The sequence below is a fragment of the Abramis brama genome (assembly GCF_963993115.1).
Source record: "Abramis brama genome assembly, chromosome: 23".
Taxonomy (NCBI): domain Eukaryota; kingdom Metazoa; phylum Chordata; class Actinopteri; order Cypriniformes; family Leuciscidae; genus Abramis; species Abramis brama.
Window position 1 is genome coordinate 12,086,107 of NC_139985.1, and position 15,263 is coordinate 12,101,369.

The following is a 15,263-nucleotide window of genomic DNA, read 5'->3' on the forward strand; positions in this document are numbered from 1 at the left end:
GTTTTGTCTCAAGTTGCACACTAGAATTTTTTTTTTTCCTAAACCGTGTTTATAAAAGCTACTTAAATGTCTGATTTAAGTAAAGCCTAATCTTGGCATAACCTAAGCCCTGTCTGTGAACCCGGGCCATATAGTTATTCTTTATTTAGATATTATTTGCAAATAATATCCTGGTTCAGAGAGAGACAGTTGTTTGCAAATGTATAATAAATATGAACCTCCATAGGTTCCATTTTGAATGTATACAAATCTCCATTTTTCCTTGAATGATCATCTCCACCATATAAATCAACCAAATAAGAGAAACTCAAAGTATGACCCATAAATATTTATTTGAACATTTCACATTTCAGTTAAATGCAAATGATTTACCACCTCTACACGTAACACATGAATATATGGTTGTGGTAAAGCCACACAGTTAGCTTATTTACTTAAAAAGGATCAAACACTACTTTTTTACAAACAGCAGTCTGAGAAAGTTCAACAATAAAGGTCAAACTTTTTGGTTTATTTATATAACCTTATTAATTTGATTGGATTGCTTGCAAAGTAAATTAACTAGTTATGTTTAAGACTAATGAAATTTACTACACTGTAGTTTTGGCCCATCTATTTTAAACCTATTTCCTGTGGCCTAAGGCACGGGAATATTCTTATACTTTACAGGAAAGTTTATACTTTACAGACTGCACAGATGTATCCATGCAGAGGCTTTAATAACAATGATATTCAATATCTGCGCTGTAAGGTGCAACAGTTGACCTGTTTACATTTTCAATTGACCTAGAAGTAAAAGATAAAATTATGAATGTGTTCGAAGCAGGTAGATTGAGCCGAAAACCCTCAAACCCTTTATTTGCCCTTTGTGCGTTTTCCAGTTATTTTGAATAAAAAGATATCAAAGACATCTCTGCTCTTCAGTAAAGTTTGGGCAATAATTTGGATGTGCATCAAATGATGTGAAGAACTGTTCATTTACATTAAGAAAAACTTGGAGGCATTATATTATGAGGGGGCATCTCTACAGCTCAATGAAAGTGCTTTTCACTACTAAAGAAACACATTCAAAACCCAAGAGATTGTGTTTAAATTAAAGATTGATGATAACAAGGGTCATCGTGTTTCAACCTTCAATTATTTGTTCAGCCTACGGCACCATTTAACCACACAAAACCTTTCATTAAGTGAAATTTCATGGATTCTTTGTAACAGAATAAAAATGAATAAAAGTCAAAACGATAAGAAAAAACTCAAAGGTGAATAAAAACAAACCAAGGAATGAGTATAAATGGGGGCACTAAAAATCCTAATTGAAAAGCCATGTGTTTGTAGAGCTCTCAGAGGAGAGTGTCATCAGTGCAGCCTCCCTCAAGGCCATAGCGGAACTCCTGAAGGTTGGACACCCCATAGAAATGAACGAAGGCTGCTGCCACCACCAGCACGTGGAATATCTGGTGTGAGTGAAACTAAGAAGACAGCAAATTAGGCGAGTAAAACATCTGCATATCACTATACTCAAGAATATGACTAAGAAAATAATTTCTGACTAAGGTGTAACTTACCCAAATATCACACTTGCCCGGGAAATAGCGCTCTGGAATTCGTGCAGCATACAGCCCAGCACCTGCGATGTACATGGCGCCCATTAAATAGAACCAGCCCATCTGTCCAACAGTAGTGGCTTTGACAAAACCCTCCTCGATGGTGAAGTGCATGGTGGGGACAATCCCGCTCAATCCGAGACCCATGAAAACCCCTAAGGAAAACATTTTTCAAAAACAATTTGCTATGAATAAATGTACCGTTGTCTTCTTGTAGTATTACTTTAGTGCAAAAAATGAAAAACTAGCTAAAATGAAAAATAAAATAAAAAAATAAAACATTTCAGTAAACATTGTCAAATAACAAAACAGTTTATGGGTTTAGTTTTAGTTAACTATAATAAGGTGAATTAACCTTGTATTTACTCTAATAACCAGGTAAGACAAGTTGAATGAGAAACTGCTGCAGAGTAACACAGCCAATAAGATGGTATTTGATGTTTAAAAGTCACCATGAAATCAAAATGGACAATTCTTTTTTTTTTTAATGTAAAACTGCAGTATTTAATGATTTATCCATACACATTATGTTAGTACTTTATTTTACAGTCCTGTTCCCCATGTATATCATATGTACTACTAATAGTAACCCCTAAATCTAACCTTAACCCATGTAGTTACCTTATATTACCAAGTACTTTCTTAGGTAAGAACACTGTAAGTACATGTAAGTGCACGTACTGTAAAATAAAGTGCAACCAACATTATTATTATTTTTTATGCATCCTTCTATTTTTTTAAATAAACCACATAATATCCCTTCCCGCTTGCAACAATGTCTCTTGTCCAATGACAGGTGCACTGGTGCAAGGGTGGGACATTCCTTTCCTCCAGCAACATGTCACTCAAATGAAAATTGCAGCAATTAGCAAACAAAGGCAATCCAATCAATTCCCGATTGACAAAATCAAGTTCTCTCCTACATTTTTTCTAGTTCAAGCAGCCATTTTGCTCTGATATACGTCCAGTGCTCGAAGTGAAAAAAACAACAAAAAAAACGCAATTTGTTGGTGAAATTGCGTTCCGGGGCAGAGCAGTCAGAGTACCTGAAACATGTGAGAAGTGCCGGTACGCAAGATAAAGTGAGGGTACGCTACAGATTAAAATACAGAACTGCCGGTGCTAACTGATTAGAGAAAACCGGAGAAAAAGTCTGTTGTGTTCCCTTTTGACAAATAACACCCATAATGCACTGGGCATGTTGCCATCCAAAGCCATTCCCAGTGTATGGATAGGCTTGACGGGAGTCAAATACTGATTTGCTTCAAGTGTGGGTATCTGCAGGTCGGAGTAATGGGCGTGACGAAAGGCCTTTACAATTGTTGGCGAAAACTGCCTGTTAGGGTGTGGGGTTAGTTTCTGGGGTTAGTTTCTGTTGTACAGTAGCAATTCACCTTTTGGCACGGACATTATTCAACCCTGCAGCTACCTCCTCCTCTTTTGCTTTAGGAGGAAATACTTCTTAACCCTTTAGAACCGGCTGTGTCGTCGCCGACACTTACCAGCAAGCTGTATTCATTTTACCGTAACTCTTCAACCGTTTGCACCATCAAAACCATTCAAAGCCCCTGACAGTAGACAACATGCGCTTTCCGGAAATATACGGCTTATTACAGTAATTTCATGCTTTCCGTCAGCAAATGACAGCAGCTTTCTGGCAGCGCGGGAAGGAAGGATTTGAACAGAGAGATACGAAGCGCGGCAGGTTCGAGTGTTTTGGATTGCATAAAATAATAAAAGAAACAAACAAATACATGGAGAAAGAAGTGTTAGACAGCAGAAGAGGGGATTGGGATGATTTTTAATGAAACTTGGGAGGCGGATGGCCGTTACTCTTTCACGTATCTTAGCATGTGGTGTGTGCATGTGTGTGTGTGCGTGTGAATGCATGCATGTGTGTGTGTGTGCATGCGTGCATGTGTGTGTGTGCGTGTATGAAACAAAGTGTCCTAAATGAAAACTGTGCAACCCAATGTCACAAAAAAGACTTGTGTATATGTATATGTATTATAGTTAATATTTCAACTTTAAAGTGTTAGTTTCTTTCATTCCTGATTTTTGTCTTTTTTTTCTAAATAAAAATCAGTAAATTTTTTCTCGTTTTTTTTTTTTTTTTGTCTATTTAAATTCTATTTACAAACTCACCACACACAGTAATGGTCAATAACTGTAATTTGTTGAAAGCTATTTTTCTTCTGAAAAAGATGACACCTTGAACTTGAAGATTGTTTTAGAATTTTACAGTCAAAAAAATCAAAATACGTGGAAAAACACTTATTTTAGCTTCAGGTTCTAAAGGGTTAATACAACTCAACACCATTATGATTAAAAGTTTCCGGATGCAAGAATTAAATGAGTAAGCGTTTAGTGGGGAGCAAGTTATTTTCGGTTACCAGTGAAGGATCCAGAGCCTTGTAGGCAGTGGCTAAAGGCTGCAAAGAACCATAAACCATAGATGTGGAGAGAACAGCGCAACAGGAAATATGAAAAACCTATCTGTATGGAGGAAAAACAGAGGAGTAAAAACTGAAAGAAACTACAATTCCATCAGTTCCGCCCAACTTCCCCGAAGCAAAACACCATTTTGTACAGGTAAGAAATCTGTTGCCATGGTGTTCCATTTTTACCATATCGATGTTTAAAGAGTTGACGAGGTCATTTTTAGTGATAAACCTAATTCCTACAATAACAGTTCTGTTAATAACCTTTTGTCGATCCGACTGTCCATGGGTGAGGATAAAAAAAATGGGGAAGTACAATCTGTGTTTTTTACGAAAGCCCTAGAGCTGTCAAAAGTCAGCGTTTTACATCATCAGGTGGACAAAGAAACATTAATTTCTTAGTCCAGGTAAAATGGAGAAAGGGTTCATTGTTCATTTATATGTATACTACTGACGTATCAATACAAAGCGGTTGAAAATTGATTCTGTGAAGTTACACTTTAACTTCTATCGTTTCGTACAATATTTCTTCACTTCAGGTTTAATCTTTTAGCATTAAAGATTGGCCTACAATATGCCAAAATGTAAACGTTATGGCAAACACATCACTGCCCACCTGCTCTGGTGGGCCTGTGGCGGGGAGTGGAGAAACGGTCCCACTGTGCAACTACGATGGCTGCTATACCCAACACGCAGACGATTGTGAGGTAGATGAGACGTGGTTGAGGAGAGCAGTAGAACGAGTAGTAAAGCCAGGGTACAAAAGAGCCCATGATCAGCAAAGCAATTCCGGAGTAGTCTAGTCTAAGAAAGAGAGAGACATGAGAAAACGGAGATAAGTCACTTAAAGTCATTTCCACCATGAAATAGTGTAGTTAATGAGACAATAAACCTACTTGGAGAAAGTGCGAGAGACTTTCTCAGAATGGCAGTACACTGTGTGAAAAAGCCAGGAGAAGCTGAGGCACAACACTGCACCCAAGAAGAACATCCCGAACACCACTTTCTCCTGCAAGGGGGCCATGAAGTACATATTGGGCCTCAGCATGGTAAGCGTGCCCAGGCACAAGAATAAGATTAACCCTGTTGAAAAAATAAAACAATTAAACAATGGGTCAGTGTTTTTTTGCTGTTGTTGTCTGGATCCTTTAAATTGACTAAAAGCTATATTGCATTTTACAAAATACAACTTTCCTGATATCACAATGAAACTGTTTTTAAAATAAAGTTTAAGATCACTTTTTACTTGTTACATGATATTTTTGGAGTCATTCAATTTAAATTAGACTGAAATGGTTATCCAATTGCACGCAGTGAGATTTTCAAACGCATGCTTGGTGCCACCCCTCGAGCTGGCCGTTTTTCATTAGTCGATGCCAGACCATTAATCTTTCAGATTTAGGTCTGGATTCCCAGGCTAGTATGGAACAGGGATGTCTGTGAATAAGGAATGCACCTGACAAACTCGCTAGTCCACTCCACGGTTCGCTTAGCTTGCGCACAGCAGCTTTATAGGCGGAAATATTTAATTGTTTTAACAGTCTTTATTTGTTTAACAGTCTAAAAATTCGATACATTTACTTCACAGACATCCTTCTATGATATATCTATTCTACAGTCTGTTTGCTGTGATGTCGGCGTTTCTTTGTCACAAGCACTCTACTGTACACGCAGTGTGGTATTGGTTGTTGGTATCAGAGCACGAGTGCAGTATTGGGCCCTATATATATTTCTTTATTATTTCTTCTATATTACTTTATTTTTATTTAAGTTTTAGTAATTTTATTACTTCAACTTAAACTTATGCATTTCATTTAGTTGCCAAGGCACATTTCTAATTTCTAAGTTTTTCATCTAACAGTTATACTTTATTCAATTCCAGCTTGTTTCATTGTACAAAATTTATTTTATTTTAGTTTAAGTTAACAATAACAACACTGTGTGACATAATTGTTTTAATTGTTTTTAATCATGGACACTTTGTTCATATGAACAAACTCATATGAATATTTAATAATCTTGCATGCTCTCAAAATGAGAGCAGCGTTCGTACTTGTAATTGATCCCCTGCAACTTATTGCACTAAATATATGCATGAGGTGCACAATAGCCACCATTCTCTGTGACGACTCTCAAATGTAACCCCAACCTTACCCAACAAATGAGTCCAGATATTCCCAGTCTCTGTGTGGATCCTGAAAATGCTCCCAAAGCAAGCACGGAACGAGGGCATGGGAGGCCGGTGACCGTGCAGGAGGTAGTCGTTGTCTTTTAGCCACTCTGGCAGGACGTGAAAGGGAATGACCCTCCAACGGCCCTCCCAGACCTGCAGAACAGAGATACGGCATTACCGCTTTGTTGCCATGCCCTTCCAAACCTGTATGACTGTATGATATTTTGAAGAATGTTTCTGACATAGAATGGAACTCAATGGGGTCCAAAACAACATTGAACACCATTGACTTTTACTGTATAGACAACAACAACAACAAAAAAGCAAGTCATACAGTTTGTGAATGACATGAGGGTGAGTAAATGACTACAAGTTTAATTTTTTGGGGAGAACTATCCGTTTAAATTTCTGTTTAAGATTTAAAGGCGTTGTGTTTGATGATCACACCTTATGCACAAACTCCTCCATCTTCTCCATTGCACGGTGAGCCTGAAGTGGTAGCGTCAGAACCTCTCCGACTTCTTCATCCTCCTCTTCATCATCAGCAAGAGCACTTGCTCCCTGTGGACACAATCAGAGCTCAAAATGAGCCTGCAACACTTTCTGCTGGCACTGAAAATGAAAGACTCTGTAATGCATTCAGATTAATAATTGCGTGGCTTGCCTCTGACTGGAGTCCTTTGGCTCCTATGGGGCCATTCTCCTCCAGCAGGGGACCCAGCTCCATCAGCTCCACATCGGCTGGGACGTGGCATTCCTCAGTGACCCTGCAGTCCGCATGACTGGCAGACCTGATTTGTCCTGACATAAGTAGACTGCCCTGTGACTCGACCCAGACCTCTGAAGCCTACACTTCAGTTCACTGTGGGTCAAAAATAATACATTCAATTAAAACAAAACTTCATTGGCAAAGTCAAGTCATGACAATACCAGTGACCCGAAACAACAAAAGAGACCGCTTACCTCTGGCAGGTGCTTTGAACACATACAGGTCTAAACCAGCCTGCTGATGTTTGCCTCTCTATGAAATTGCATTCAATCTTAGGGGGGAAAAAAACAAATAAAAACCACTTGGCATAATTTTCTCAGTTCAAAATACTGGCTGTGTTTCAGCCATTATAATTTGTGTTTTTTCAAATCATTATCAAAATAAATAAACCAAAAAAAAAAAAAATCCTATTCATTTTTGCATAGGGGAATTGATTTTAAAATGTTAACTTACAAACCTGTGGAAGTTGTTAATCGATTGGTTTATGCTTTTGTTGAAGCCATCAGCATGAATTATATAGGTTATCTTATTATTTTTTTTGAAAAAGAATGGTTTAACAGAGGAATTCCAGGAGAAAAACTATGTTACCCATAATTCTGCAAAGAAATCCACCAATCAGAGAATTGTTACAAGTAAATAGTGGCAAAAAGCAATACTTTAGTGAATCCTAATGACGTAATTGAGTCAGTCTCTGTACGCCCTCAAACTTCTTAATATTTGAATAAATAACCATATTTTACAATAAACGTAAACTATATTGTTTCTATATAGATATTTAATAATAGTTTTATATTTATCCATAGTTTTTAACTCAATTGTCATTTGTAATGCTTCATGGGATTGTAACGTTAGTAGTCCATTAAAACGAAATTCGAAAAGCGTCACTGAACGAGACATCTTGTTCGTGAATGTGTGAAAATGACTGACAGATTTACAGATTACTCATGAGATAAAGACATTGTTGGAAATCTTAATTAATTAGTTTATAATTGTTGTCTTTTTCTTGATAATAATAATAATAATAATAATAATAATAATGACTAAAGAATTGTAGAAAAACAAATTTGTATACAGCATAATAACACGTATAAACGACTAGGTGTTGTTTGAGTAAACGAGTCATTGAGTCATACACTCATCCGATTACATGCGGAAACAAACTGAACGAATCCGTTTTTTGTGGTCTGATTTAAAAGATTCGAGTCACGGTGATTAATCAAAATCCTTACCACTAATTCGAATCGAACGTTGGAACGCATGTCGTATTTGATTCCAAATACGTCTAGATATGCAGCTCAGTGGATTTGAAATCAAACCCGTAATAACTGACAAATATCTCAGTATGAAGTGTCATCATATAGCTCATACCCATGACTAACGGTATTAGCCTGCTGGCTAACAAGGGGCTTTAAATTTTAGAGGACGAGCAGCCAAAACACCGGCACACGTCATGATCAACACTTACAAAATCATCATTCATAACATAGCAACAATGCTACAACAACAACTATATTATATTATTCGCAAAAATGCCACTAACAACGATTAATTAGTACGAAATTAAGCGCTTTAAAAAAAACAAAAAACAAGCTGGTTTATTAGAGCAGGTTAGCATTGAGACACAGAAACCGCTACGCACCGCTAAAGTACTGTGTCTGGATGCGTCTACAACAATATATGAATCGCAATTTTGCCTTTGCGTTAAAATATTGAGACATTTTATCGTGCAGACGGTTACCTGATTTCCAGAACTGCTGTTAAAGAAATTAGATCTCTTCCGGACGGCCACCAAACACCAGCAGGATGGAGAAAAAAAGAGTTGAAAGCTGCTGTGTGCAATACGGCGAGTTCAAACTGGCTCTGTTGTCTTTGAAATAACACCGCGGCGGCGCCTCCTGCTGGTGAAAGACGGTCCTGCAAGGTATTTGGTAAAACCCCCACAGCGCTATTTAAGGGCACTAACCCATTTATTTGGTGGTTCTTGTGAATGCGTCCACATTTACAGCAGTAATCTCCAGCAGGTGATTTATTTTATTGTAAAATACCAGGTAGTGAAGTTCAGTCTGAGGACTGCGAAGAATACTGAAGCGTTTTACTACACTGCAGCAGCATCTTTGTGTTATGGTCACATTTATATGGCACGTGCTGACAGCCTTTAGAAAGATTTTAAAAAAACGGAGATGGAGTATTTTTTGTTAAACCAGCTGGCCTTCGCCAATCTCCTATAATCCCCAATCCTCATCCGTCTTTATAATCTCTTTCAATGCAAAAAGTGAGCATCCCACAACCAAACCATAAATAAAATCCTCAGATTTGGACATGTAATGCTGAGGGGAAAACAATAAAAGAAAAAGAAAAAAAGATGCCAGTGAAAACACTTTAATAAGCATTTCTAAGTTGCTTGCCTTTAGTGCATTTTGTATAAAACAATATCATTGCTTTTTAAATTAAAACATAGTTAACATAACAGATAAACATATGGAGTGCAGCATGCATACAAAAATACTCCAGTGACAGCAAATGCATCTCATAACAATGTACACATACACCAAATATGAATGCCAGTCAAGTCATATAGGCACATGAATATAATATTCAGCAATAAATTCAGCAAGCAGGTGTCTTAACACACTGATGCCTTTTCAAGTGCATTAGATAGGGGCTTTTTTTGTAGTATCAGCATCTTATCGTGAGCTTTTAGAGCACATCAAACCACACAGGTGAATATAAAGACTGAGGACACAGCGGATCTTAGTTGTATCATGTTACATAACTAAGGGCTTTTAATATGAAGAACCAATTACCTCTGGACAGGCTAGCATTTAAACATTTAATATGTATTATATACTGTCCATAAAAAGGTAATTTGCTATATACGATCAGATTTGTAATACCATATTTGCTTAAACACAATACTGCACAACTCAAGTATCTGTATCTTTGGAGTAATTAGTGGTCTGGGCACTGAACATCGAGAACGGTCTAATAGGCAAAGCGTTGGCTCTGCCGGTAGCCCAGTTTGTCCAGGTTGGGATTACAGGCAAACTGGATCATGGGAGGTGGACCGCACATGAGGATCATAGAGTCATCACTGGGTGGGGGCAGGTGCTCCTGAATCATCTCAGCATTGATGAAGCCCTGACTGTACTCCCAATCTGCACACAAGTAAACAGGTACACTTCAAAGGAAGACCATATATGATGAATAAAAGGAAAAAGATAGTCTAAAATATGTCCCACGTGCTTAAAAATTGCACTCTTTGTGTTCATGTTGGATTCATATGGTTTGAAAAACTTTTATATCATTATAAAGAAAGTAGAAAATCTAAAATGTCATGTGGAGTAACCATCAAATAAAATGTAATAACATCTCCTTATACACAATGCATGTGAGTGTACATTACTTATAAAGAAATTTTAAGTTTAAATGTAACTAATTTAAAATGTAATGTGGTATAACCATCAAGTAAAATGTAATAACATATTCTCCTTGCACACTGAATGCATGCGAGTTTTAGTTTTATGGGTCAGACATTATAAATTATTAATTCATAAATAGCATTACGTATTTGTCAGAGTCACACCACAAGCTGAACTAACTTTGCCTTGCCATTAAAAAGTCCAACTAGGACAGTTTCATCAGGACATTGTCTATCACCGTCACATTGTTGACTTTATGACCCAAATTAAATATCAAAACGAATATTAATTGAGAAATGAAAACATACTCATAGAAGCTAGTTTATTCAAGTCATTGTATGTATAAATGTTTTAATGTATTTGTAAATAAGTTAATCGGTCCAGACAAAACAAAATCATGTCATTGACCCACATACTGTACACTACCATTCAAAAGTTTGGAGTCAGCAAGATGTTTTTATTTTAGAAGAAATTTACTTTTATATTCAGTAAGAATGCTTTTGAACTTTCTATTCGTTAAAGAATTCTGAAAAAAAGTATGACAATTTCCACAAAATTCTTAAACAGCACTACTTTAAAGATTTAAATTAGATTTTAAACCAGATTAAAATAGAAAACAGTTATTGTAATGTGTTCCACTATATTACTGTTTTTATTGTATTTTTAATCAAATAAATGCATGCAGCTTTGGTGAGCATGACACTTCTTTCAGAAACATAGAAAAAAAAAAAAAAAAACGACCCCAACCTTTTGGAAGGTAGAGTAAATCAAGCTTTACCATCTTGTGGGTTATGTACAAAGTCTTATACCTTCAGGAGCTCTGTCCACCGTGAACCAGAGTTTGACGCGATCCGGATGTCTCGCCTGAAGCTCCTCCAGCTCATCCTTCAGCAGAATGTCCTTCTCAGTCTGGAAGGCAGACGAGAGGTAAACTGATTCAGTTTATACTTGCTAAACAGCTTAATCTCTTCGAACATACTTTTTATGTAATATTATGGTTATGAACAAAACATTCCACCATACTCTTAAAGGGATAGCTCGCCCAAAAATGAAAATTCTGTCATTATAAAGTCAGAACAATCCCTTTAATTATATCGCTTGAATGGAACACCAACCTGGTTGGCAAACAGCAGGCTGCATGTAGTTGTGTCACTTGGGTTCTTGATGATGTCACGAATCAGCTGCAACATTGGTGTAATGCCTACACAGGGAGGAGGACAAATTATCCTAGTGATCATATGGCTTCATTATGACTAAAAATGAGGAGAAAGACACAGTACCTGTTCCACCAGCTATAAGACCCAACGTTTTTACAGTCTTGGTCTCGGCAGGAGCCTTCTTCTCGGCTTGTATAGTGAACTGGCCTGTTGGGTGGAGATGTAGGTGTAAGGTGTGACTGTGTAAATACATACATCTAAATTCAGGTCAAATATTGATAGTAAATGTGCTGTCAGACCTTCCCCCTTGTACTCCAGCAAACCTCCTGGTCCTCTGAAGTCAATCACATCTCCGATCCTCAAACTCTCCAGGTACTGGGACATCTTTCCCCCTTCGGGGAACTTTGGGTGCACATTCCTAAAATAAATCTGCAGAGTAAAATATGTCAGCTCTATAAAAATATTTAAAACCCTAAAGGCTTGTACAAGAAATATAGACCAAGAGAACCTTCACAACTAGGTCAACGAATCCTTTGTCATCATCACTGGACACTGGTGTGTAAGGACGCACAATCAAATTACCATCAATCCTGGCAGAGAGATAAACATGCTTGCCTTGAGAGAGAACGACAGGGAGAAAGAGTGCTTTACTATTAATATTCGATACACACACCAGTCTGCTCATCAAGTTCTTGTTTACACCAGGTAACATCCGTATCAGATGATCCGATCACAAACGGAGACAAACTACTGTTTACATCTGGTAACGTGCCTCAAAGGAGTTTCTGGTTTTGTGTCTAGATACAGAACTCGCTATGTCAGTAGTTATTGCATGTTAAAAGTGCAAAAAATAGTTAAATATATATAATATACACATACACACATTTCTTTCTTATTATTATCAATGTTGAAAACAGTTGTGCTGCTTAATTTTTTTTTTTTTAAATCGTGATACACATATTTTTCCTGACTCTTTGATGAAATTAAATTAAATTGGGTCATTTATGTAGTAGAAATGTGAAATTATTTTAGAAGTTGGTGCCTTCTAGACTGAGAAAACCCAGAAAATGTATTTTTGGCTCATGTGGATGAAAGACAACAACTCCCAGAATGCACTTGCTTTGCTGCCCTATGAGGCCACTCCCAAGCCACGCCTACCGGTTACAGAGGGCAGTATCAGAAGAAATGATACAACTAGGCTACTAGTTGACTCAAAACTGAAAAGACGCCATTTTATCGTGAGATCCCACCCCCTATGGGCGGGTTGAAAACATGCGGAACTAGCTCCTACTACTGGCTGTAGTCTCTAGCCTCTGGCCAAAAAAGCCTCCGATGACGCAAAATGACGATTTTTGCGTCATCTGAGGTTTTTTTTCCAGACACACAATACAGAAATCTCTCGTCTCAGGGGGACATGAGGTAGGGAAGCAGGGTCATTCGAAAATAATACCGGGTTTCTACTGATACAAAGCTTAATGCTAATCAGTGAAGTATCCCTTTAAATAGTCCTGAAAAAAATAGTCACACTTGTGCTCCTAAGGGTCAATGGGAGACGAATTTCTAGTGGAAACTTTTGGTACTGCGACCAAACAAAATCTTACTGAAAGCTCATTTTTATAGATAAAACACTAATTTGGAACACAGCTTGTTTAGATGTATGGCTTTGATTTTCTTGCAGTTTTAGATTAAAACATGTTTTTGAAAATATACATTTCATAATTTCTTTTTTTTGTAAATTCACTTTTAAAAACTTTTTTCACTTCAACAACAATTTTCCAAGTCTCGTCTTTGAAAAGAGATCAAACTTAAGTATGTGATCCAAAGCATCAAAGATTTACGACAGTTTAAGTTGGAAATTAAATTTTCAGGTCTATGCTCAAAAAGTGAATAAATGGATCATAACTACAGCATAAATATAATTTAGTACCATAAAATCCCCTAAAAATACAAAATATTAAATAAAAAAAAACATTATTCAAACTAAAATATAGTACATTCATCTCATTGAAATAAATAAAGGGTGATTTTCTGACCGCCACAAGAAGAGCACCAGAGAGTTAATGCATTCAAAAAAGAAAAAAAACTATTTTGTCTAGTACCTGTATTAAAGTATTGAGACTGAATGTACATACATCACATGATAAGTGTCATAGCATTGATACCAGGAATACTGAAGAAAACCACATAACCAGTAAAGGGAAAAAAAAATCATTTTTTACTGCAAAGGTTGACTGACATGCAAGCAGGGCGTCCTTTGCTGTTGTCTGGGACACATTAGAACGGACAAATGCGACATGGTTTGTGTTTCTAACTGGATCACGCTAATTCTTGTACCCCTTTAACACCTGTATTTAGCACAGCCAGGTATAAACATCGCCCCACTGTCTGTGATTACTCTCAAGCAAATGGACATGTATAAAGCTGCTTTTCAAACCCAACCCTCATTTATCATTTAGCCTAACACACAGTTCTTATCCAAAGCAGCCAGACACAGGCTACGTGATAGGACAGGTGTGGGATTTCTTTCAGCATGCTTCAGACCAAACCCTGCAACCTTTGTATTAGCAGCAGAGAAACAATCGACCCATCACCTACTCCACGGTCCTACTCACGGTCCCAAGTCCTAATAAAGACTACTTACCTACTGGTAATCCCAAAACATGCTCTGGGCTGGGCAGGACGAACCGAAACCTGCGGGTATCATGACTTATGATCTGTATGAAGAGAGTAAAGTTTTTATTTTGTCAACAGCATTTTGTCAGTACCACATATATAAATTATATCCCATTGAAATAAAGAAACAGGGCAAATACCTCCTTGTCTACAAGTCTCAATTTGTATTTTTCAGAGGGATCAATCAGGGTAATTTGTGGTTTCCTTTTCCTGTTGAAGAAATAATAGCCCAGCACACCTGCTGTTGAGACCAGTACCACTCCAACGGTCACTGCTACTGTAGTGGACTAAAATACAGATTAGTGCATATTAACAAGGTTTTAAAAACATAACAGAAAATAATCAATTATTAATAAAAGCTAAAAATGCATTCATTGGTTGATTCACAGTACACACACAACAGAAGTGTGTAACGGTTTCAAATGCATCGATGAATCATCTGTTTTTCCTAGAATAAACTCTGACGTTTCTGCTTTGGTATCCCATTTCTAGAAGAACCGTCTGCTGCTTCGGTAGTAAGTTAAATGCAATTGACTGAATATAATATTTTCAATTTGGTGGCATGACTAGTCAATATGCTGTGTGTTGATAAATGGGAAAGCCTGCAGCATTGTTATGCGAAACAAACTTGGTGGCATTCCAAAGCAGTAACGTTAACATGGCACTTCCTCTGAATGACATTAAATAACTGCAATTCATCTTTAGTGTACTTCTCCAAAGCTTTGTGACTTACCATCGCGTAACCCATTTTGAGTAATCTACTTCTACAAGGAGATTCAGTCAGAGTAAACCTTCAAACTACTAAACATTCGTCGACACACCTATGAATACGCAGGCGGAGAGCTCGGTGTTCGAGGCAAACAACGCTGCGCAGTTATTGCGCATAATAAAACGGTTCATTCAACGCATTCCGTACTGCGTAATCCCACCCCCATTACAACACTATCTAATGTCTATGGTCGGCGTCTCTCGGTAGCCGGAAACACATAAAACAAGATAGAAATAAAAGTCCTCCAATCTCCTTTTA

At 37.3% G+C, this 15,263-nt stretch overlaps 2 protein-coding genes across 2 annotated transcripts; both read right to left on the reverse strand.

Moving 5' to 3' along the window:
- Positions 1-313: 313 nt before the first annotated feature.
- adipor1a (adiponectin receptor 1a) lies at positions 314-9,110 on the reverse strand. Its single transcript, XM_084100901.1, has 9 exons — positions 8,726-9,110; positions 7,182-7,258; positions 6,883-7,080; positions 6,666-6,779; positions 6,200-6,371; positions 4,942-5,128; positions 4,662-4,849; positions 1,566-1,759; positions 314-1,469 (listed from the first exon to the last, which is right to left on the reverse strand). The coding sequence occupies exons 3-9, from the start codon at positions 7,024-7,026 to the stop codon at positions 1,341-1,343; spliced, it is 1,128 nt and encodes a 375-aa protein (XP_083957027.1). The 5' UTR covers positions 7,027-7,080; positions 7,182-7,258; positions 8,726-9,110; the 3' UTR covers positions 314-1,340.
- Positions 9,111-9,350: 240 nt separating this feature from the next.
- Positions 9,351-15,200, reverse strand: cyb5r1 (cytochrome b5 reductase 1). The gene is made up of 9 exons (XM_084100902.1): positions 14,970-15,200; positions 14,377-14,523; positions 14,205-14,277; positions 12,072-12,178; positions 11,863-11,992; positions 11,687-11,770; positions 11,522-11,607; positions 11,216-11,315; positions 9,351-10,142 (listed from the first exon to the last, which is right to left on the reverse strand). Exons 1-9 carry the CDS (start codon positions 14,982-14,984, stop codon positions 9,970-9,972), a joined length of 915 nt encoding a protein of 304 aa, XP_083957028.1. The 5' UTR covers positions 14,985-15,200; the 3' UTR covers positions 9,351-9,969.
- Between the last annotated feature and the right edge of the window lie 63 nt (positions 15,201-15,263).